The sequence below is a fragment of the Lepus europaeus genome, chromosome 4 (genome assembly GCF_033115175.1).
Source record: "Lepus europaeus isolate LE1 chromosome 4, mLepTim1.pri, whole genome shotgun sequence".
Lineage (NCBI taxonomy): Eukaryota > Metazoa > Chordata > Mammalia > Lagomorpha > Leporidae > Lepus > Lepus europaeus.
Genome location: NC_084830.1, coordinates 38,716,214 through 38,741,662, shown reverse-complemented (window position 1 = coordinate 38,741,662; position 25,449 = coordinate 38,716,214). Strand labels below are relative to the sequence as shown.

Here is a 25,449-nt window from a genome sequence, read left to right as displayed (position 1 = left end):
AACTTTAAGTCTCTATTTCTTCACCTGTAAATGGAGATTAAAATACTACCTTGCACATGGGGGGATTAAATACAAGTATTTTGGTAAAGGACTTAGGATACTGCTTGAATTACAGTAACTGACAACAAGTAACATTACAGGATATGCCAGAGCTGGCTGACTGGTAGTTACGCTTGGAATATACTGATATGGCTACTAAGGCTTTATTGAGGCTCAGTGGGAAGGAAGGCAGTGTAGTGACTGTTCATTTAGCATGTCCTAGGCACCCCTATGTTCTGGACAGAATGAGAAATTATGCTGTGGGGCTGGCACTGTGGTGTAAAGGTTAAAGCCGCTGCCTTCAGTGCCAGCATCCCATATGGGTGCCGGTTCGAGTTCCGGCTGCTTCACTTCCGATCTAGCTCTCTGCTATGGCCTGGGAAAGCAGTAAAAGATGGCCCAAGTCCTTGAGCCCCTGCACCTGCGTGGGAGACCGGGAAGAAGCTCCTGGCTCCTGGCACAGCTCTGGCTGTTGCGGCTAACTGGAGAGTGAACCAGTGGATGGAAGACCTCCAACTGCCTCTCCTTCTCTCTCTGTGTAACTCTGACTTTCAAGTAAATAAATACAGCTTTAAAAAAAGAAGAAATTATGCCATGATTAACTGGTTATCTGACACTGCAGCAGCCAGGGTAGAGAAGGGGTAGGGAATTATACTCTGAAAGCTCTACAAAATTAATTATTTTTTTGTTTTAAACCTGTTTACATATGGTTTGCTCATTGGAACCTCATCTTTCTATATTTGGACAGCACTTTCAATTTGTGTTACATCTGTCTCGTCTGTCTATGCCTTCTGTGTTGCTTATACATAATTATTTTAGCTATGGTCTAGTTAATTCTTCAATAACAATTATTTCACACATAATTGGCAAGTGGAAGAATCTTATCCAAATAATGCAATGATTTGAAATAAGCATGCTAATGATTTGAAATAAGCAAAGGCAGGAATTTTCACAGTTAAAGAAAAAATATAAAAACCCTATAGAAGTACAGTACTTTGGGAAGTGGTTAAAGAATGGCTTGGCTCTCTTGAGAAGCCACAAGGGCAGATAGGGGTGTGAAGGTATCAATCTATTATGAAAGCAAAACACCTGAATTGAACAATAGGTATGACAGATTAAACTGGTCTCTGTTAGAAGTAAACTGTTTTAAGTGCAGAGCATGAAACTGAGCATATATGGCTGCAGAGTAAGGACTCCTTTTAGGTAGAAATGTCTGGGTTTTTGATTATGCTAGTATTTGGGTCTGGTCTAACAATATGTTTCTTATAAGCCCTGTTATTTTATTGTGAGGTTTTTCAGGAGCAAATGCACAATGTTACTAAAAAAGTGACTGTATTTTAGTCTGTGTTCATTCTGCTCTTTTGATACATCTATTAATTATCAATATTAATGTTTTGTCCTTAAACATCTACAAAAATTATCTATTTAACTTACTGTGATCAATATCTTAGATATAAATAAGTATTCAAGTATTCTGGATAATGATACACATTTATACTTTTAATTAATAAATTTCCCATAACTCTAGAAATGCAAACTAAGGGGACCAGTGCTGTGGTGTAGTAGGTTAAGCCCCCGCATCCCATATAGGTGCGAGTTTGTGTCCTGGCTGCTCTTCTTCTGATCTAGCTCTCTGGTAATGGTCTGGGAAGGCAGTGGAAGATGGGAAGAAGGTCCAAGTGCTTGGGCCCCTACACCCATGTTGGTGGACACAGAAGAAGCTCCTAGTTCCTGGCTTTGGATCAGCCCAGCTTCAGCCATTGTGGCCATTTCGTGAGTGAATCAGCAGATAGAAGACCTCTCTGTCTGACTCTCCCTATCTCTGTCTGTAACTCTGCCTCTCCAATAAATAAACCTTGAAGAAAGAAGAAGGGGGGGGGGAGAGGAGGGAGAAAGGAGGAGGGGGGAGAGGGGGAAGGGTAGGAGCAAACTAAAATTAAAGGGATTCTGAAGTTCATTCAAAAGATTGTAACTTTTCAATTTGAACACCGCTGTTCAAACTTTGTAAGAATATGATGCTGATTATGTTATCTGACTAACCCCCCCACCCCCACCCCCACCACATAAATTAAATTTAACACACAGTGGAGCTAGAGTACAGGATATCTGAAATAAAAATTTAAAAACTGAGTAACATTATCTAAAAAGCTAAACAGAATATATACTTCTTAAAATTTTAGCATGCATGCCATCAGCCAAGAAAGACAGAATTGGGAGTTAAGTTAAGCCTAGAGGTTAAAAATTAATGCCCATGTCCCACATTGAACTGCTTATGGATGATTCCCAGTGCCAGCCCCTGACTCAGACTTCCCACAGAGCAGACTCAGGGAGGCAGCAGGTAATGGTTCAAGTACTTGAGTTCCTGACACCCACATGAGAGAGATAGATTGAGTTCCTGGCTACTGGCTCCAGCTCTCTCTCCCTAAAGCCCTCTGCACAGCAAACAAATAATAAAACAAGAAACTGGAAAAAAAAAAAAGGGAAAATTAACTAAGAAATCAATAGGTAAAGATTTTGAATAAAATTTTAATGGTAGTTTTCTGGTTTAAGATACAAAATACCTCACAGTATAGTTTAGAAAACAGCACAGAACTAAATGATTGAGAAATACTCAAGACTTCTATATGTTTATCCTGATACTATTTCAATAATTCCACAGAGAAACACAGAACCACGGTTTTAAAACTAAGTTAATGCATCATACTTATCATCTTTAAATATTGAGAAAACTGGAAATGTTCAAACAACCTCTATTAAGAGAACCACTTCAAAACAGAAGTGATATGAAATAAACTGCACATTCAATTTGAGATTTCATGGTTTTAAAGCATAGGAAAAAAGCAGGCAAAGAAATGCATGATGAGAGCTAAACTACTTGTAAAAGAAAAAGAAAACTACAATTTCTTATTTTACAGGTAAAGGACTGTTTGCTTCTTTTCCCTCCAAATCTGTCAAGGGTTGACACTTAATGACAAAAAGTAGTTGAGACTAAAAATGACATGAAATTTTTGTATGTTTTAATAAATCACAAAACTGAACTACAAGTAAAAATCAGCTATGTTTACTAACCACCTAACTTCACAAGAAAAATGTAAAGAAATTATAACATTAAAACATTGATGTATGTTTATTAACTGAATCCAAGAATTATGTAACATTTACTGAGAGCAAACAAGAGTACTAAATGACATAACACAATCACCAAAGTGCACATGTAAACTCACACATGTGGTATCTTTTTTAAACAATATTACATTCTGGAATGTATATTATTTTTAAAAAAGATTTCTTTATTTACTTGAAAGAGTACACAGAGAGAGGAGAGGCAGAGAGTGAGAGAGAGGTCTTCCATCTGCTGGTTCACTCCCCAATTGGCTGCAACGGCTGCAGCTGCACTGATCTGAAGCCAGGAGCCTGGAGCTTCTTCCGGGTCTCCCACATGGGTACAGGGACCCAAGGACTTGGCCACCTTCTACTGCTTTCTCAGCCAACAGCAGAGAGCTGAATCAGAAATGGAGCAGTCGGGACTCAAACCGGCACCCATATGGGATGCTGGCACTGCAGGCGGCGGCTTTTCCTGCTATATCACAGCGCCGACCCTCTATTTGATTATATATATATATATATCTATATCTATAGATATAGATATATATATATTTTTTTTTGAGAGGCAGAGTGGATAGTGAGAGAGAGAGAGACAGAGAGAAAGGTCTTCCTTTTTGCCGTTGGTTCACTCTCCAATGGCTGCTGCGGCCGGCGCATCTCACTGATCCGAAGCCAGGAGCCAGGTGCTTCTCCTGGTCTCCCATGGGATGCAGGTCCAAGCACCTGGGCCATCCTCCACTGCCTTCCAGGGCCATAGCAGAGAGCTGGCCTGGAAGAGGGGCAACCAGGACAGAATCCAGCGCCCCAATCGGGACTAGAATCCGGTGTGCCGGCGCCGCAAGGCGGAGGATTAGCCTGTTAAGCCACGGCGCCGGCCCTATTTGATATTTTTAAAACAGAAAGAAGGCTCTCCAGAAAATTGCATCATGTGAGTATAGAACAGGTGGTAAATACAATTCACCAGGAATAAAGTATCTCTATTATAGAACAGAAATGTATATGCATCAGGGTAAAAAGAATATTCCAGTTAAGAGAAGGTAGACCTACTATGAAACAAGGGATGTGATCTGAATATTTTGTAAAGATTATTTGTAGTACTACAACGCACAGGAAGAGAAACCAGTGAAACAAAGAGACCAGCCAAAAAGCAAATATAGAATACTTCCTTTTCCTGTAGGTTTTGAGAAAGTTTTGCTATGGAATAAAATCACGTTCATCCTGTTCATGGGCAAAGAATAGCATTTATAGGTAATGGTAGTTTCTTTCATTAGGCTACATTATTTTTCAGAGTATAGCTATCTTATAATATTATTAGCTCCATTATGGGTGATAAATATAAAAGCAATTCCAAGAGATGAAAATACTAGTAAGAAGAGTTTGATTCCAATGGAAATAAATGTGCTTTAAAAAAATCTGCAAGTGGTTTGAGGCTACTGTTGAATAGCCTTATGGGATGAATGTTAAGAATGATTATAAAGGTTAACAAGCAAATTATGCAATTCAAGGAAAATATTGTCTATGCAAACAATAAAAGGCAACAAAACATGGAAAACTTAAAATATACTCATATAGTTGGATGATCAGCAGAAAAATCAGGTATCTACTGGCCCAATTTAATTTAGGAGAAGAGTATTATTTGAAATATTAAAAGACTGGAGACTCACCCCCACCTCATCCCAAGGGTCAAAGCAGCTCCTTCCTATTTTGTCAGAGATCACTGTTCAACTTGACTTTCTGGCCTGGCCCTGAAGGAACCAGCTTGCCGACCTCTGTGTGGGATGTCAAAAAAACTGCTCTCCACGGCATCAAAGTGGACTTTATCCATAATGCCTAACTGTTCTTTGCATAGGAGTGGATTTCTGGATCTCAGCCTGGTGGTTCCCCTTTGGTTACAGCTTCTTGACTCTGGTCACCAGAATAACTTTCCCACTTCCCACACTCACTGCTACCACTCCTCAATATTACTGACTTGCTCCACTTTTCAGAAGAAAGATTCCTAATGAATTGGCATACATGTTTCCAAACTAACCAACAGAACAAACATGTCTTTATAGGCAGAAGTCAGGCATAAATGGTGTGTGGGCCACACAAGTTCCAAAAATATGTTATGAGCAATGACTAAACATTTTCTGAACACCAATACCTTTATGTTGGTCATGAATTTTCCAACTTCTATTTCACAGATTCTCTACTAGTTCTCTCACTTCACTCCTAGTCTACTGAGTTACCTGTTGGACCTCACTGGAGTTTGTGACCTTGCTAGACCCTGACTCCACCATCAATGCCAGTATTCTTTGCACTTATGACATAACTAAGTCCTCCAACCTGAACACAAAACATAAGAAGCCCATGGCTAGGAAGGAAAGACCTCAGTTTGAAAGTCTTTCTTTTGCTACTTGATACTTATTCTGGGCTTGTTGCTCATACCTTGCTCTTGATTTTCCTGCTCCTTGGCTGTCCAGGCTCCTTTCTGACTACTCAATATCCTGAGCTCAACTTTTTCTTGTGGAAATGTCAAAACAGTCAACACAGTGAGGACAGTGTTGGAAAGAGATAAGTTTCAAGCTTTTTAAAATCAGAAAACTGAACCTTTCTTTTAATAGCACTTGGATAGAAATATTTACTAGTTTAAGATGGAAAAGCTTTTAATTGTGATTTATAAGAATCAGTGCAGGCAAGAAAAAAATATTATCCAATCACTGCCACTGAAGACCATCTTACTACTCTTAGACAAATATTCTGAAACCACATGTTCCTATTGCAAGTAGGAAATCCTACATCCAGCTATTTATAATTCACATGAGTATTCTTCTTCATTAATATACACAGTTAAGAATGAATGCAGTAATTTCTGTTATCCTAAGTGACATTAGTTAAAGAAAACTATTTTAGTTGGCCTTTAGCTCTAATTGGGGCAGGTAAATCTTTGGTTTCATAAAGGTTACTGATGTCCACAGCAAAGAAACAAATAATACTCAGGGGTTACATGGCAGTAAAATAAAACAAAAAAAGTAAGAAGAGTCACAAAACTGGGGCAAACGGAGTTGGAAAAACAGAAAAACAAGGTCACAACAGTATGAGTAAAGATGACGACTGCAAAGAACCCAAAATATACTAGCTAAAGCTTCACCCTGAAATTTCTAAGTCATAAGTGTAATTCCAAATCTGGCTGGCAAAGCACAGATAGAAAGATATCTTTTCTTAAGGGCATAAAAAAGCTTCTTCCTCCCACCCCAGTAAGGGCATAAAAAACTGGTATAGTACCTATCTTTTCCTATAGAAGACTAAAATATTACCAAGCAAACTAATACTTCTATTTCCAGAATAAAAAGAATATTAATTTTTGGAATTCACTGTGACTCTTGTAGGAAGCACAGATGACATTAGGTAGAAATGAGCACTTGAGTAAAAAAAACTGGTCTTGTAGATTGTGATTTTCCAAGCCATCTCTATCAGCTTTCACATAGTTTTTAGTATGCCCACACCTTCTACAAGTGCTGTAGTCATTTTGTCCTTTGTTAAGGGTGGAGCCCAGAAATAAATAACATATTCAGAGTGTGTTTAAATAGGGGGTAAAGAAGAACAATTATGTGCTCTGTTCTTGATTCTGTTATCTATATTATTGCAGTTTAAATCACTCCTTTAATTATGCTATGCTTCTAGTCAACTGGTATCCTCAGTCCAGTTTTCTTATCCACAAAGTGGCTTTTACACAGCAGGTGCACAGTACATTCAATTCAAAGTTGTACTTTGGCAAAATTACAAACAACAAATATGCTATCACACTTTGAATAATTATTTTCAAAGTTACATAGTAGAAAAGAAAATTTTAAATGTCTGAATCAACTTCTTTTTACATCTTCGCTAGGCCTGGCCCACAACCACATGAATTTCATTTTTACCATCTGAGCATCATACACTTTTTCACAATATAATTTGTTCTGTCTACAGATCTGGCACCCATATGTACTATTCTAATACTGAGCTTATTTATAATTTATTATAATAAAATATAAAAATATAACGCAAGTAGACTACAAGTTCATGGAAAAATGAAATTAAAATATAAAAAATTTTACTTTTCAACAAAAGCTCCATCAAGTTCAAGACATTTTTTTGAAGTAACGATACGAGGTAATCCTAAGGAACTGAGGTTCTGGGAATTTAACTGTGTCAATGCAGCATTCTTTACATTATTAATTGAAGAAAAATGGATATCCTATAAAGATTTAAGATTAGGAAAACTGTAAAAAGGAACAGCCAGATCAGGACCGCAAGGTGGACGCTTAGTGGTTTATTATCAAAACTTTTGGAAATCTGCCTGAGGAGAGGAATGAGCAGGAATGTCATCGTGTTGGGAAGGACACTCTGGTGAAGCTTTTCTAGTAAAGCATTTAGTGTTTTTCTGCTAAACCTTTGGGTTTCTCAAAACACAATTTTTTTTAGAAAACTTTTATTTAATAAATATAAATTTTGAAAGTATAACTTTTGGATTATAGCAATTTTTCCCCCCATAACCTCCCTTGCACCTGCAAACCATCCCATCTCCTAACCCTCTCTCACCCCATTCTTCATTAAGATTCATTTTTAATTATCATTATATACAGAAGATCAACTTCGTATATACTAAGTAAAGATTTCAACAGATTGCACCAGCACAGACACACAAAGTATAAAGTACTGTTTGAAGAATAGTTTTACCATTAATTCACATTACAACACACTAAGGACACAGATCCTACATGGGGAGTAAGTGCACAGTGACTCCTGTTGTTGATTTAACAATTGACACTCTTAGTTATGATGTCAGTAATCACCCGATGCTCTTGTCATGAGCTGCCAAGGCTATGGGAGCCTCTTGAGTTCACAAACTCTGACCTTATTTAGACAAGGTCATAATCAAAGAGAAAGTTCTCTCCTCCTTTCAGAGAAAGGTACCTCCTCCTTTGATGGCTTGCTCTTTCCACTGGGATCTCACTCGCAGAGATCTTTCATTTAGGTAATTTTTTGCCACAGTGTCTTGGCTTTCCATGTTTGAGAAACTCTCATGGGCTTTTTATTTTTAGCCAGATCTGAATGCCTTAAGGGCTGATTCTGAGGCCAGAGTGCTGTTTAGGGCATTTGCCATTCTATGAGTCTGCTGTGTATCCCACTTCCCATGTTGGATCATTCTCTCCTTTTTAATTCTATCAATTATTTATTATTAGCAGACACTGGTCTTATTTATGTGATCCTTGACACTTAACCTATCTTTATGATCAATTATGAACTTAAACTGATCATTTTAACTAGTAAGATGGCACTGATACCTACCAACTTAATGGACTTCGGAATCCCATGGCATGTTTCTAGCTCTACCATTAGAGGTAGGTATGAGTGAGCATGTGCCGAACTGTACATCTCCTCCCTCTCTTATTCCCACTCTTATTTTTAACTTTAACTTTTATTAACTTTTTTTATTTTTTAATTTTTAAAAATTTTTTAAAATTTTTTTGTCAGGCAGAGTGGACAGTGAGAGAGAGAGAGAGAGAGAGAGAAAGGTCTTCCTTTTTTTGCCGTTGGTTCACCCTCCAATGGCCGCCGCGGTAGGCGCGCTGCGGACGGCGCACCGCGCTGATCCGATGGCAGGAGCCAGGTACTTATCCTGGTCTCCCATGGGGTGCAGGGCCCAAGGACTTGGGCCATCCTCCACTGCACTCCCTGGCCACAGCAGAGAGCTGGCCTGGAAGAGGGGCAACCGGGACAGGATCGGTGCCCCGGCGCCGCAAGGCGGAGGATTAGCCTAGTGAGCCGCGGCGCCGGCCTAACTTTTTTTTAAACTTTCCAGTTAAATTAAACACCTAAGAATAATTGTGTATTAAAGAGTTCAGCCAATGGTATAAAGCAGAAGAAAATACTAAAAAGAATAAAATAGTAAGCAAAACACCCTCCTAATAAATGAATGTTACTGCTCTTCAGCCTTCCAACACGCAAAAAAATTCAACAAGCAAAATACTCTGAGCATTCCAAAAAACTGTTGCCATGACCCCTTATTTTTGATCAGCCCACTGTAGCTTCCTCCTCTTTTTTTTTTTTTTTTTGACAGGCAGAGTGGACAGTGAGAGAGAGAGAGAGACAGAGAGAAAGGTCTTCCTTTGCCGTTGGTTCACCCTCCAATGGCCGCCGTGGCTGGCGTGCTACGGCCGGCGCACCGCGCTGATCCGATGGCAAGAGCCAGGTGCCTATCCTGGTCTCCCATGGGGTGCAGGACCCAAGAACTTGGGCCATCCTCCTCTGCACTCCCACAGCAGAGAGCTGGCCTGGAAGAGGGGCAGCCAGGACAGAACCGGCACCCCGACTGGGACTAGAACCCGGTGTGCCGGCGCCGCAAGGCGGAGGGTTAGCCTGTTGAGCCACGGCGCCGGCCGGTTCCTCCTCTTGGTAGTCACTGCTTTGATTGTGCTTTGTCTTCAGAATCATACATGTTCCATCCACTGTTAAAATTCTTTGAAGAAATGCTTCAGGATCTTAATCTCGCTTATTTACAACTCCCACTGAGAGTTTTGCTCTTGTCTGCAGCATTCTGTCACAACCATCTGGTCACACACAGACCTTTTTCAGTCACAGCTGCGTATGCTGAACTGGTACGCTGAACCCACTAGGTGTCTATGGTGTTGGGCCACTGTCTCTGCTGTTAATTGCTGATCCTATTTATTTAGGGCATGAATAAAATTAATTTCTTCCTTCAAACTTGAGGTGGATGGTCTGTCACTGTGGGCTTCATCTTCAACACCATCTCTTCCCTTGTTAAGTAATCCTTTTGTAAGCTGCTGATTTCTTCAGGATTCTGTCCACATAAACTCCATGCTAAGGTTCAATGATTTCACCATTCTTTTATCAAGTTTCACCATAAAATTGATGTTTGTGTTTGCTTCAATTTTAAAAGTTCATGTTGCTTTGATAGAAACACTTTTCAAATTGATATATTCTGCTTAGTGTCTTTTTTTTTTAACTTTTATTTAATGAATATAAATTTCCAAAGTACAGCTTATGGATTACAATGGCTTCCCCCCCATAACTTCCCTCCCACCCGCAACCCTCACCTCTCCCGCTCCCTCTCCCCTTCCATTCACATCAAGATTCATTTTCATTTATCTTTATATACAGAAGATCAATTTAGCATACATTAAGTAAAAATTTCAACAGTTTGCACCCACACAGAAACACAAAGTGTAAAATATTGTTTGAGTACTAGTTATAGCATTAAATCACAATGTACAACATATTAAGGACAGATATCCTACATAAGGAGTAAGTGTATAGTGACTCCTGTTGTTGACTTAACAAATTGACACTCTTGTTTATGGCGTCAGTAATCACCCTAGGCTCTTGTCATGAGTTGCCAAGGCTTTGGAAGCCTCTTGAGGTCGCAGACTCTGATCATATTTAGACAAGGTCATAATCAAAGTGGAAGTTCTCTCCTCCCTTCAGAGAAAGTTACCTCCTTCTTTGATGACCTGTTCTTTCTACTGGGATCTCACTCGCAGAAAACTTTCATTTAGGTCATTTTTTTTTCCACAGTGTCTTGGCTTTCCATGCCTGAAATACTCTCATGGGCTTTTCAGCTGGACCCAAATGCCTTAAGGCTGCTTCTGAGGCCAGAGTGCTGTTTAGGACATCTGCCATTCTATGAGTCTACTGTGTATCCCACTTCCCATGTTAGATCATTCTCTCCCTTTTTGATTCTATCAGTTAGTATTTGCAGACACTAGTCTTATTTATGTGATCCCTTTGACTCTTAGTCCTATCATTACGATCAATTGTGAACAGAAATTGACCACTTGGACTATTGAGATGGCATTGGTACATGCCACCTTGATGGAATTGAATTGGAATCCCTGACTGTTGCTGAACAACTTAATACTTTATCCCTTTTAGTATTTTTTTTTTGTTCTACTTAATACTATTGGTTGAACTCTGTAATTAATACACAATTATTCTTAAATGTTGAAACTTAACTGAAAAGTGATCCCTGTTAAATATAAGAGTGGGAATAAGAGAGGGAAGAGGTGTACAATTTGGGACATGCTCAATTGGACTTGCCCCAAATGGTAGAGTGCCAAGGGATTCCAATTCAATCCCTGCTTAGTGTCTTAAACTATATTCTATTCAGATAGTAAATTAATATGAGCTTAATTTTTGCAAAGTTTCTGAAATCCATGCTATTTTTAATAATATTCATTTTTATGAACTTTCTGAGGCTTGCTTATATGTAATAATCTTATTATAAAAATGATTGTTTAATCAACAATTTGATAATATATATAAGATATGATAAATATCTAATATAGAGAAGCCTCAAATAAAATGCACTGTGGTATAATTAACATCATCAATAAAATTAAATTACATAAAATAACATTTAGTGAAAATCAGAATACCAGCATTTTCCTTTCTGAAACATAAGAATACTCTACTCCAAAACCTTTAAAAAAGACTGTCTGAAAGTAGCCAATGACTTTTTTTTTTGACAGGCAGAGTGGATAGTGAGAGAGAGAGAGACAGAGAGAAAGGTCTTCCTTTTTGCCGCTGGTTCACCCTCCAATGGCCGCTGCGGCTGGCGCATCTCGCTGATCCGAAGCCAGGAGCTAGGTGCTTCTCCTGGTCTCCCATGGGGTGCAGGGCCCAAGCACTTGGGCCATCCTCCACTGCACTCCCGGGCCATAGCAGAGAGCTGGCCTGGAAGAGGGGCAACCGGGATAGAATCCGGCGCCCCATCCGGGACTAGAACCCGGTGTGCCGGCGCCACAAGGCGGAGGATTAGCCTGTTAAGCCACGGCGCCGGCTGCCAATGACTTTTAAAATTAGTAGTATCGGGCCGGCGCCGCGGCTCAGTAGGCTAATCCTCCGCCTTAATAGCGCGGTGCGCCGGCCGCAGCGCACCTACCGCGGCGGCCATTGGAGGGTGAATCAACGGCAAAAAGGAAGACCTTTCTCTTTGTCTCCCTCTACTGTCCACTCTGCCTGTCCAAAAAAAAAAAAAAATTAGTAGTATCAAATACCAGTGTATTTTTTTTAAAAATTCAACACTCATTTTTCTTTATCTGAAGGGTTGTTTCTTGAGTTCACACTAAGCTCTGTTTTCATAATTTGAAATCCTAAAAGCCCTAACAGATTCATTATCACCTAAAAAATGATGTTCTCTTTGCTCTCTTCATTTGAAACATGGATTAGAGGTACTATATATTGTCATCAGGGAAATGCAAATAAAAACCACAATGAGGTTATTAAGAATGGCTCTCATACAGAAATCAACAAACAATAAATGCTAGTGAGGATGTGAAGAAAAAGGTACACTGATCCACTGCTGGTAGGAATGCAAACTGGACAGCCATCATGGATAACAGTGTAAGGACACTTCAGAAAGCTGAAAACAGATCTACCATATAACCCAGCAATCCCACTCCTGGGAATTTACCTAAAGGAAAAGGAAATGAAATCAGCTTTGAAAGGGTTATCTGTATGCCAATATTTATTGCACCTCAGTTCACAATAGCTAAGATATGGAATCAATCCAGATGTCCATCAACTGATGACTGGTTAAAGAAATTTTAAGATACACACACACACAGGAATACTACTCTGCTATAAAAAAGGATGAAGTCCTGTTTTTTTGCGACAAAATGGATCTAACTGGAAACTGTTATACTTAAGTAAATAAGGCAGTCTCCAAAAGACAAACACCATATATTTTCCCTGATCTGTGGTAACTAATAGAATACAAAAAAATGAACTGTATATGAGCAAAATTTACATTGACATTGAGATTCGATGGTTGTTTTCAGCCTTTGTCTCCACTGTTGAAGAACAGTGTTTTACTTGGTGTAGGGTTAATCTTATGAATATAAAGGAAACTGCAAGTAGATCACTGTAAAAATTAAAAGAATAAGAAAGAAAGAAGGAGGGAGGTATGGGCAAGAGGGACCATAGGGTGTGAAGTATCATTATATTCCTAAATCTGTTTATATGAAATACATGAAATTTGTTCACTTTAAAAAAATTAAAAATTGTAAAAAGGGGCTAGCAATATGGCATAAAGGGATAAGACTCTGCCTGCAGTGCTAGCATCTCATATGGGCACTGATTCAAATCCCAGCCACTTGAATTCTGATCCAGCTCCCTGCTAATAAAGTGCCTAGGAAAGCAGTGGAAGATGGCCTAAGTGCTTGGGCTCCTGCACTCATGTGGGAGACTCAGAAGAAGCTCCTGGATCCTGGCTTTAGCCTGGCCTAGCCCCAAGCCATTGTGTCCATTTGGGGAGTGAACTAATGAATATAAGATCTGTCCCTGGCCCCTCGCCTCCTCTGTAACTCTGCCTTTCAAATAAATAATCTTTAAAAAACTTTTAAAAGATACTACAAACACTGGTACAATTCAGACAAGACAAAGTATGTGTGAAGTTTATTCAGGGCAGCCAGCAGAACGGGAGCGTCCCCACGTGCAAGCGAAAAAACAACCGTCTCCTTGAAGTCGCTGTGCCCTAACTGGTGCCGCTTCTGTGGTTTCACGGACTTGTGTCTTTGTAATAGTGCAATTTAGTTTTGTTTTTGTTTGGGGTTCATTGTATGTTTGGGAGTCGCCAAAGGCCAACTGTTAGAGTCCTTTGGCAAAATAAAAATATTTGACTAATCAATTTTTATTATTGAAATAGCTTTAACCCTTCAAGTATACATTCTGTCCTGGGACAAGATCATAGAAACTAACAATGTCTATTTCCATGTCCTATGTGTTCCTTGTTTAGTTACCATGTTAGGTCTGTGTAAAATAAATATGAAATAAAAAAAAAATACAGTGAGAGGCCGGCCTTGTGGTAGAGCAGGTAAAGCCACTGCCTGTAGTGCTGGCATCCCATATGAGCAGCACTGGTTCAAGTCCCAGCTGCTCCACTTCTGATCTAGCTCTCCGATACGGCCTTGGGAAAGCAGCAGAAGATGACCCAACTTTTTGGGCCCCTGCACCCATGTGGGAGACCTGGAAGAAGCTTCTGGCTCCTGGAACAGCTTTTCTATATCTTAAACACAAATCTTACAAATGAACAGTTTTTGTTTTTTTTCAAATTTTTTCATTTTAGATGGTCTTAAAAATTCTAGAATAGGCCGGCGCCCTGGCTCAACAGGCTAATCCTCCGCCTTGCAGCACCAGCACACCAGGTTCTAGTCCCGGATGGGGCGCCGGATTCTATCCCAGTTGCCCCTCTTCCAGGCCAGCTCTCTGCTATGGCCCGGGAAGGCAGTAGAGGATAGCCCAAGTCCTTGGGCCCTGCACCCGCATGGGAGACCAGGAGAAGCACCTGGCTCCTGGCTTCGGATCAGCATGATGCACCGGCTACAGCGGCCATTGGAGGGTGAACCAACGGCAAAGGAAGACCTTTCTCTCTGTCTCTCTCTCTCTCTCTCTCACTATCCACTCTGCCTATCAAAAAAACAAACAAACAAACAAAAAAACAACAACAACAACAACAATTCTAGAATAAGTTTTATTAGAATAGATGTTCTCTAGAGGAAACTTCAAAATACCATGTGCAGTTATTGAAGCCTAAAGCTCTACACTAGTACAAAATGTTGTTAAGGATAGCAAATTAGCTGCAATTTAGAAATTAACATATTCCCAATTAAAAAGGTCATAATTAAATTACTGGCCTTTGAATACTTTAATAAGAACTATAAAATGTAAATATACAAAAGAAGAAAGAGTAAAGAATTTTGACAGCATAAAGTCATGATGAAATAAAGAACAATGCTTGAAATCTATGTGAAATCTCTACTATACTCTGCTAATTCAGCTAATATGCACAGGATTAAGAAAGGAACTTTCTATGTAAATATCTTCTCTCTTAGCTCTCAGAAATGTCACTTTTGCCTTGCCTGAAAAACAGATTCAAAGTCAAGTGTGGTGTATACTATGGATCACGGTAACTTCAATTACAGCTTTCAACTAACATTATTAAAGGGTCGAAACATTTAGAAGCTGTATCATTGATAAACTGGGAATAACATGCTAATCCTAATATGTAGCAATACCTTCTGACAAAGCACAAGCCACAGTATCTGTTCCTAGCAGCAGCCAGAAAATCTTTTAAATTTCAGGCTTGTTGTTGTCTAACGAGAAATGAAAACCAATCTCATTTTCTTATCTTTACAAAGTCACAACTTCAGGCCGTGAATCAAAAAGAAAAACAGTTACTTTTTCATAAAAAGTTTAAGGAAAACAGAAGGGTGAGACTTGAACAGAAATATGGTAAGAAAGAATTTAAATAAGAAAAATGTGATGAAACTCAAGGTAAAGTGTGCTTTTACACACTGAAGACAGCTCTGTAAACTGGCACAACCCTTCTGGATAGCAATCTGTCAATAAATTATTTATGAAGTATAATATAGTAATTGTACTTCTAGAAATTTATGTTCAGGAAATATTCTTAGAAACAAACAAACAAACAAAAAAAAACCCCTAGATATAGATTATATGTCTGCAGCAGCATGATTGAGACTAGGAAAAGCCCACTGGAAATAACCCACTGCTGTTTCAAAACATTATACTGTAGTCACTTGATGGGAATTTAAAGTAGGCATTAAAACATGGATATGTATACTATAAAAAAAATTCTCTAAAGTGTTAAATAGAAAGGGCAGGAGATTACTTACAATGCAAGCACATTTACAATTGTTTAAGGTATGCACAAAAAAGGAAAAAGAAAAAATGAAATAAGCTAAAATACTATTAATTATACTAGATGGGTAGAGTTAAATGGATAATTTTCATCTTTTTGCCTTTTAAAAAAATCTTTCAAAATGTCTACTGAAATCTGTATATAGAATAAATAGAATCTGTGAAAACAAGTTAAAAATTTGAGTTGGGAATAATCAACAGTAAGGAGAACAGAATCAAATTATTTCTAGAATTGGGGCCAGAGTTGTGGCACAGAGGTTAAGCTGTTGCTTGCAATGCTGGCATCCCATATTGGCACTGGTTTGTCTCAGCAGCTCCACTTCCGATCCAGCTTCCTGCTAATGTACCTGGGAGCAGCAGCAACAGATGCCTCAAGTACTTGGGCCCCTGCCACCCACATGGGAGACACGTATTTACCTTCTCTGTTAACAAGTAAATTCCTTGAGACAAGAATATTTTACTCATTGCTTTCTTCTATCCTTCTTGGCACAAGTCCCCATTAGGTGTTTTAACACATGCAGAATGAATTGAACTTTACAGAAAGGGTGACTATACCCTCTGATTTGTTCAGAACAGTCCTGGTTTTGTCAGTAGTGCCAGCATGATTTTAAAAAAAATGCACTCTCCCATTTTCAAAGTGTCCTGATCTGGACTATACATTACTGAGTAACACTAAATGTATACTAGTTAAAATTCTTGCTAAATTGTCAGTAGACTTTCCCAAGCACAAAAAACTAGAGTAGGACCCTGAGCACTGTCCAAGCAGAAACAGCACCACGGAGCACAGAGGACTTCTCCACAGCTATTGCTTGCTGTTCTCAACAGAAAGTGAAGTTCCACATGCAGAGATTCTTTCGGAATCTAGTTCTCCATTTATACCGGAATTGAAGACGCCCTACTTTCTACTGGGGATGCAAGGATTTCAGAAAACTTTTACAATTTGAGAATTCCCAGTCCAGAAATCCAAAATTCAAAATGATCCAAATGATTTGAGCACTTGGGAGTTAGGATTTTTGGATTAGCAATGCTCAACCAGTGAAGTCTAAGCAGTTATTCTAAAACTGGAAAAAGTTTCAAGCATTTAGGATTAAACAAATTTAACCTATACTATACTAAACATTATAGTTCCATATTTCCATACTGACCAAAGGAAAAAATGCAATGAACCTGCTTACACAATTAAAATCTAATTGGTTTTTCTTGTCTTCTGAATTTTTTTAAACCAATGACTATCATAAATTGTTACACTGTAAGAAAATCTATTTAAAGGACAAGGAAGGCTAATTAGATTTCAATATAATAGATTATAAAATGTTCACTGATAGGGTTTTAGATTCCACATTGCAATTAACCTCTAAGAAACTACCTCTTTGGGCCAGTGTTGTGGTACAGCATATATGGGTGTCAGTTTGAGTCCTGGCTGCTCCACTTCCAATCCAGCTCCCTGCTAATGTGCCTGAAAAAGCACTGGAAGATGGAATATGGTCCAAGTACTCAATTGAGGCCCTGCCACCCACGTAGGAGACCAGGATGAAGCTCCTGGCTCCTGGCTTCATCCTGGCACAGCCCTGGCTGTTGAAGCCATCTGGAAAGTGAACCAACAAATGAAAATTGATTCATATTCTCCCTCCCTCTCTCCTCTTCTCTCCCGTTCTCCCCATCTCCTTCTCTTTTTTCCAACTATATCTCAGTGTGAAGCTGGATTGCCCTCATATGTGTCAAACAAAATTTCATGTTGCAAGACTGAATGCAGAAACAGACGGAAGAATCTATCCTATGTTAACCCAATCATCAAAGGCTTTAAAAAATTATAAAATAATGCTATTCTTAGTGGTTTTCATTTCATAAAACCACATTATTGATGTAAACAAGCACCAGGATTATTACTGCTATTTTTAGTTAGATTAATATGATTAAATTTGGGGGGTTTCATTTGTATTTGAAAGGCAGAGGGACAGACTGAGACAGAGAGATCTTCCATTGCTCCAACAGCCAGGGTTCAGCCAGGGCATGGACAAGAGCCTGGAACTCAACCTGCACCTCCACATAGGTGGCAGAGACCCAAGTACTTGAGCCATGACCTGCTGCCTCCCAGGGTGTACATTAGCAGGAATCTGGAATAAGAAGCGCGAGAGCTGGGACTTGAACCAGGCACTCCAACCAATATAGGATGAGAGCAATCCAAGCATCATCTTAACCACCACATCAGACATCTGTTCCCTGGATTAATATGTTTAAAATTTTCAGTTTTAATTTTAATAAAATAAATATTGGCAGCTATAGTCTTTGCAAATAAAAATTCTTTGAAATCCCTGCTATGTCCTCCCTGAAAACTCTTATGTTGAAGACCTAATCCTCAATGTCAGTATATTTGGAGAGAATACATTTAAGGAGCGAACTGAGGTTAAATAAGAACATAGGGGTAGGCATTCCCGTAAAACAGTACTAGCATCCTTCAAAGAGGAAAAGGAGTGGGCATTCTGGCTTTGCAGTTGAGATACCAACTGGGATGTCCACATCCCATATCAGAATACCTGGGTTAAAATCCTGGCTCCTGATTGCAGCTTCTGTGTATTCTGAGAGGCAGCAGGTGTTGGCTCAAGCAGTTGGATTTCTACCACCCATGAGAGAGACCTGGATTGAGACCTGGCTCCTAGGTTTGGCCTGACCCAGCCCTGGCTATTGCAGGCATTTGGGGGAGTAAACAAGTAGATGGTAGCTTGTTTTTGCTCTCCCTCTGTTTATGTCAAATAAATAAATAAATAAATAAATAAATATTTAAAAAGAAAAAAAAAAAAAAAAAAGAAAAGAGAAGACACCAGCGACCTCCTTTCTTGCTCTAAGCACTCACAGAAGGCCACTGGAGAACACAGCAAGAACTGGCCACCTGTAAGCTGCAAAAAAAGGCTTATCAGGAACCAGACAATTCTGTCAGCACCTTGATCTTGGACTTCAGGCCTTCAGAACCATGAGAAAAATAAGGGTTTTAATTTAAATGATCCAGTAATACTTTGTTATGGCAGTATGAGCAGACTAATAAGATCCTTGGGTAATTTTTAAAAGCTTCAAAGGGATCCTGAGACTACAGACTTTTGAAAACAGTTGAACCACACAATAATCATTTGGTTTTATAAATTAAAATGTTTGTTAATTTTATTTTATAGTCACAACCTGAAAAAGTAATCATAATTCTCACCAACTATTTAAAATAGAAAAGGGGAGAAAATTCAGGTTATCTTTAAAGTAACCTTATTTTTACTTGATATATGTAACTGCCTAAAATTTAAAAGCATATGGAAAAGGTGAAACAAACTGTGAAAGCATGAATACAGCCTTCAGAGGCACTGGTTTTCATTTTCAGGAAACCAGGCGTTAGATGTGCTTGATGAGTACACACTAACTTTTAGAGTATTTAAGTTTATTATTTGAGTACAAAGTCATTCACAAAACAAAAGAGCAAAGCTGCAGTTTTGCTTCATGAGGGAAAAATAATCTAACAAATTATAAGGTGACACAAACCAATCAATCAACGAACCAACAAACATACTAAACACAATTATTTTTAACCACATAAAACCTATCAAGAATATGGGGAAATAATAAATTAACAGTAAAAAACTTTATTTCAGTACATGAAAAATTAAATATTTTTGTTCTCCTAGGAACTTTAGGTAATAATACTGTGGAAGTCACCTAAGAATGAAGACTTTTTTTTATGGCACTTTAAGTAATTATTAAGTTACAAAAGCTTAGATGAGTGGAAAAAAAGCATCTGCCTCAACAAGTTTCTTAATTTCATGGACATAAGTATGTTGTTGTATTGCTTTTAACAGCAAATGAATTGTACATCCAATTGTAGATTCAAATATTAGACGCTGATGAACAGTAGCACTCTAATCTAAAAATCAAGCAAAATGCTTAATTTTTAAGGCTCTAAATCCCAGCAACAACATTCAAAATTACATTTTAACAAATTTAATTTCACATAACTTTGCATGGCAAGAAAATACTAATTCAACTTGAGCTAACTTTTCTCTCAGTTTAATATTTGAGTGAAAAAAATTATGCAGTCTGTTTGAAAAAGTATAATCAATCCAAGGGCATGCAAGTATCAATTTAATCTTATATGAATTTCTCCATGTTCCAGTTACTTCATTCCTTATTACATGCTGCAAAAAGCAGTAATAATTTTTAAAGCCAAATATCACTCTGTAAGATACCAGGTGGCTTTCAATATTTACCATATAAGTCATGCATGAAATTTAAACATTACAAAAAATGACTTACCAGTTGACACTCCTGAAATATGCACATTTTCAGAATGTTCTGCAAGAGCACCATTTCCTAAAATTAAACATAATGAATAAACTAATTTCCAAGATAAAATTTATAAAAAATTTTAGATTCTCCCTTTAAAAGAGAAATAACTATAGAGAACTACTTCTAATATTCAGAAACTAAATTTCAGTTTCTTATAATAATCTTCAAAACAACACTAGGAAGCTCAAAATGATAATAATAGAGAAAATGAAATACTTTATAAGTTACAACAGTGTAGTGTAATATATAAAGGTTAAATATATAGATCTGATTGACACCAGAAATAATTTCTATCAATTAATAATCAAAAGGGAACTCAGGACTAACTAGAGAACTATTGCTTTATACACAGCACAGTCACACATCTTAATAATTGATTTTTTTAAAAGATGTCTTACACTGTCTTCTAAATCTTCAAACCTTTTCTTAACAACAACAGTTTTAAAAGCAGGAACAGAATTACATTCTGTTTTCATAGTCTCTGATTTTTTGTATCCCACTCCACAGAGTTGGGCACAGAGATACATTCCAGTAACTTAGAATTAACCATCACCCAGTAAAATAAAAGCAAGGTTTTCCATGATTCACACTAAAGTACTGAAGATACTCTTTTCAAATTAATGTGAACAGTGTCTTCACAGGTACTAAATATTTAAAACTTTAATTTTTCTGTAAATGATTTCCCTCTATCTGTTCTTTTTGCACAAATTGTTCATTATTACTTCTAAAGTTTGGTCTCACTCTACTCATCATCTGTATCTGGCACTTCAACTGCTCAGAAGCCCAGAAAAGAATTCTCCCAGGAGTAGGGTGAAGTGGGGTACAAAGCTAGCTGAGAGAAGCTTAGAAGTCAAAAGCAGAATTATCTTTTATGGCTGAGAGAGAAGGAAAACAGCAAATATGACTACTAACTATTGCTTTGCAACTATCCACTTGCATGACTGATTGATTACTATATACCATCCCTCACTGCACTAAGCTGTAGGTGAACAGAAGCTTTGTTTATTTGGTTCACCACTGTATGCACAATTCCTGGGACACAGCAAGTGCTCAAAGAGCTGTCAGGTGAATAAATGAAGTATGTCAGCATGATTAAAATGAAACCATGCCCCGTAAGCACTTGATATAGTACCTGGCATATAGCACTGAAAAGGTATTCAATTTTATAATAGTGTAAAATAATAATTATTATTATTATCATTATTTTTTGACAGGCAGAGTTAGACAGTGAGAGAGAGAAAGAGAAAGGTCTTCCTTTTCCGTTGGTTCACCCCCCAAGTGGCCGCTACAGCTGGCGCGTTGAGGCCTGCGCACTGCGCTGATCCGAAGCCAAGAGCCAGGTGCTTCCTCCTGGGCTCCCATGCGGGCGCAGGGCCCAAGGACCTGGGCCATCCTCCACTGCACTCCCGGCCACAGCAGAGAGCTGGACTGGAAGAGGAGCTACTGGGATAGAATCCGGCATCCCGACCAGGACTAGAATCTGGGGTGCCGGCGCCACAGGCGAAGGATTAGTCTATTGAGCCGCGGCGCCGGCCTAATAATTATTATTATTAAACAATAGAATAACAGAACATTTTTAGTTCAGCTATAGCTATATCACTCAGTATCAAATGTTGTTTCCTTCCAGAATGACACAGCAGAAATGGTGAAACAGGTACATAAGCTATATTAAATATATAAATAAACCAGATCCTAAAGATTTTAAGTATTGTGCATTAATACCAGATAAGGCACAATTTCTTTTTCATAGCAATGCTTAATGTTACTTACTGAGACAACTAGAGACTCCACCCATTTCATTATCACACACCACTTATAAAAATAGGTAGCAGAAACAAAATAAGAAATGGATTCAATATATCATCTAACAAGATTTGCCAGAAGTCAGCATAAACTGTTTAATGCTTGATACTCCTAAGTAGGTGATCAGTACTGTCCCTTGGAACTTATGAGAAATGCAATAATCACCTCTAATTATTAAATGAGAATCTTCATTTTAGCAGGATCCTCCAACACTCAATGTTATCTATACACATTAAAATTTGAAAAGCACTGTTAAGGTTTTAGTTTTAATCTTCTATTTGGGGGTCAGTGCTGTGACACAACCGGTAAAGCTATTGCCTGTGAATCCAGCATCCCATATGGACACCAGCTTGAATTCCAGCCTCTCCACTTCCGATCCAGCTCCCCACTAATGGCCTGGGAAAAGCAGTGGAAGATGCGCTTGGGCCCCTGCACCCATGTGGGAGACCTGGATGAAGCTCCTAGCTCCTGGCTACGACTTGGCTCAGCCATGGCGGCTGTCTGGGGGAGTGAACCAGCAGATGGAATATCTTTCTCCCTTTAACTGCAAATTTCAAAAAACAAACAAAATCTTCTACTTCTGTATTATAGACAACTACAAATTATAGCATAATTTATGATGCTAAAGTTCCCAATGACTTCAAGGTAGCATATTAAATTATGCTCGAGTTTTAATACATTATATATATATATATATTATGCATTACATTTTTTTCCTATTCAATAAATAGATTAAATATAGGGCCTGCATTCTGGCACAGCGAGTAAAGCTGATACATGCAACACTGTTATCCTATATGGGCATCGGCTCTACTTCCAATCCAGCTCCCTGCTAATGTCCTAGGAAAGGCAGCAGAAAGTGGCCCAAACGCTTGGGCCCCAGAACTCATGTGGGAGATATGGATGAAGCTCCTGGCTCCAGAATGTTGTATGGCCCTGCTTTGTGGCCATCTGTGGAGTGAACTGGTGGATGGAAAATCTGTTTCTCTCTCTTGCTCTCTGTAATTCTTTCAGAATAATATTTTTTAAAAAAGAAAAAGACATAATGTTCCATTAAGATGTATTCTTAAAATAATTTTTTTTTTTTAAAAAGAGAGAAGGAAAAAATGTAGGATAATGCATTTAATATTGTAGATTTTGGATTAGATTGCCAAAATTCTACTACTAGCTCTATTACTTGTTAAATTTACAGCAAGTTACCTAATCTGTCTGTGACTCAATTTCATCTCTAAATGGAAATAATATCTATCCATACAGGGCTTGGTAGAATTCTTCCTAACAGGAAAAAAGGAACTATAGGGGGCTGGCACTATGGTGTAATGGATTGAGCCACTGCACGCGATGCCAGTATCCCATATTGATGCTAGTTCGAGTCCTGGCTGCTCCACTTCTGATCCAGCTTCCTGCTTATGTGCCTGGGGGAGCAGTGGAGGGAGTCCTTGGGTCTCCGCACCCATGTGGGGGATCTAGAAGAAGCTCCTGGCTCCTGGCTTCAATCTGGCCTGGCTCTAGCTATTGAGGTCATTTGAGGAGTAAACCATCAGATGGAAAAATCTCTAACTCTGCCTTTCAAATAAATAAATAAATAAATATTAAAAAAAGAGAAAAAAATCTATGTAAGTATGCAAATGAATAAACTGATTAGCTTCTAAGAAAAGTCAATAAACTGAATGAAATACTTTTATATTTAGTAATTTAGAATGATATCCATATTAAATTAAAAATGTTTTCTGAACTGCATTAGAATTTGACCTAACAACTTAAAATTACATATGCAGTTTATAATATGCATATGAGTATATTATATATATATGTATATATATATATATAGGCACTTCAAAAGGTTCATGAAAAATGTAATTAAAAATTGTTTTTGGTGCAAAAAATGTTTGAAATCCATGCAGTTTTTTTCCACAATATAGTATACATGATTAAGTATATATGATTTCAAACATTTTTGCAGCAAAATAAATCTTTTTTTTTTTTTTTAATTTGACAGGTAGAGATATAGATAGTCAGAGAGAGAGAGAAAGGTCTTCCCACCACTGGTTCACTCCCCAAATGGCTGCCATGGCCGGTGCTGTGCCGATCGAAAGCCAGGAGCCAGGTGCCTTCTCCTGGTCTCCCATGCGGGTGCAGGAGCCCAAGCATCTGGGCCATCCTCCACTGCCCTCCCAGACCACAGCAGAGAGCTGGACTTGGAAGAGAAGCAACCAGAACTAGAACCCGGCACCTGTATGGGATGCCGGTGCCTTAGGCAGAGGATTAACCAAGTGAGCCACAGTGCCGGCCCCCTAAAACTTATCTTTTAATCCCATTTTCCAGAAACCCTTTGAAGTCCCCATGTATTTGCCTTTACACAGGTGACGACAAGTCTGAGGGTAACACCCAGACCATAAGGAACACCTCTGGAACTGGAACCAGAGGTGAATGTGTGTTGTTCCTCATACATTAGTGGTGACCAGACACTGATTTCTTTACACACCACTGTCTTTAGGGTGTGACTCATATTCAGATGCAGTCATTTTACATTATTTTTGCAAAATGTCACCCTTTGGAGGTCGTAAACACTGGAAAAACATGTAGTCTAATGAAACAGGATTTCTGTACTTATACAGTAGAAGCTGACATTAATGAACCCAATGATTAAGTAGAAAACTGCTTAAAAAAAGTTTTTCAAGAAAATGTTTCATTTTCACCTGAATCAGGAAGTAATTTTTTATGATGCAAAAATTTTTTTCAGTCCTGCTAACTATCAAGAGGTGATCAACTAACACTGCCAGCTATCCCCATTAATCGCTCTTCCGTAGTTTTGAGTGCAATACACCAGAGAATCAATTGAAACAGATGTTGTTTTAGTAAAGAAGTTATAGAGCAGTGAAAGAATTTGAGACCTGGAACCAGACTTTTTGCAATCAAACTCTTGCTATACTATTTATTTAGTCACAAACCTCAATTAGATTACTTCTCAGATTTTTTGTTTGTTTGTTTACCTGTACAACAGGATGTCATCAGAAAATAATGTCTGAGGGGCCAGCACTGTGGCATATTGAGTTAAGCCGCAGCTTATAACTCTGGCATCCTACATCAGACCACCAGTTGGAGTCCCGGCTGCTCTGCTTCTGATCCAGCTTCCTGCTAATGTGCCTGGGAAAGCAGCGGATAACAGCCTATGTACTTGGGTGCCTGCCACCCACCTAGAAGACCCAGATGGAATTCCTGGCTTCAGGTTTGGCCTGGCGCAGCCCTGGGTATTGTGGATATTTGGGGAGTGAATCAGCAGATGGCAGATCTCTCTCTCTCTCTGTCACTTAGACAAGTGAACCAATGGAACAGAATAGAAATGCCATCAATTAATCCACACATCTACAGCCAACTAATTTTTTACAAACAAGCTAAAATCACTCCCTAGATAAAGGACAGTCTCTTCAACAAACAGTGTTGGGAAAATTAGATCTCCGCATGCAGAAGTATGAA

At 38.6% G+C, this 25,449-nt stretch overlaps 1 protein-coding gene across 2 annotated transcripts in view; it reads right to left on the bottom strand.

Moving 5' to 3' along the window:
• Positions 1-25,449, bottom strand: part of LRP12 (LDL receptor related protein 12) — an 80,266-nt gene that overhangs the window by 26,277 nt on the left and 28,540 nt on the right. The window contains exon 2 of one of the 2 annotated variants that reach the window (XM_062188120.1): positions 20,137-20,193. The exons of the other annotated variant lie outside the window; for it this stretch is intronic. Coding sequence (XP_062044104.1) covers positions 20,137-20,193 — 57 coding nt within the window. The remainder of the gene's footprint in view (positions 1-20,136; positions 20,194-25,449) is intronic. 2 annotated transcript variants of the gene reach the window in all.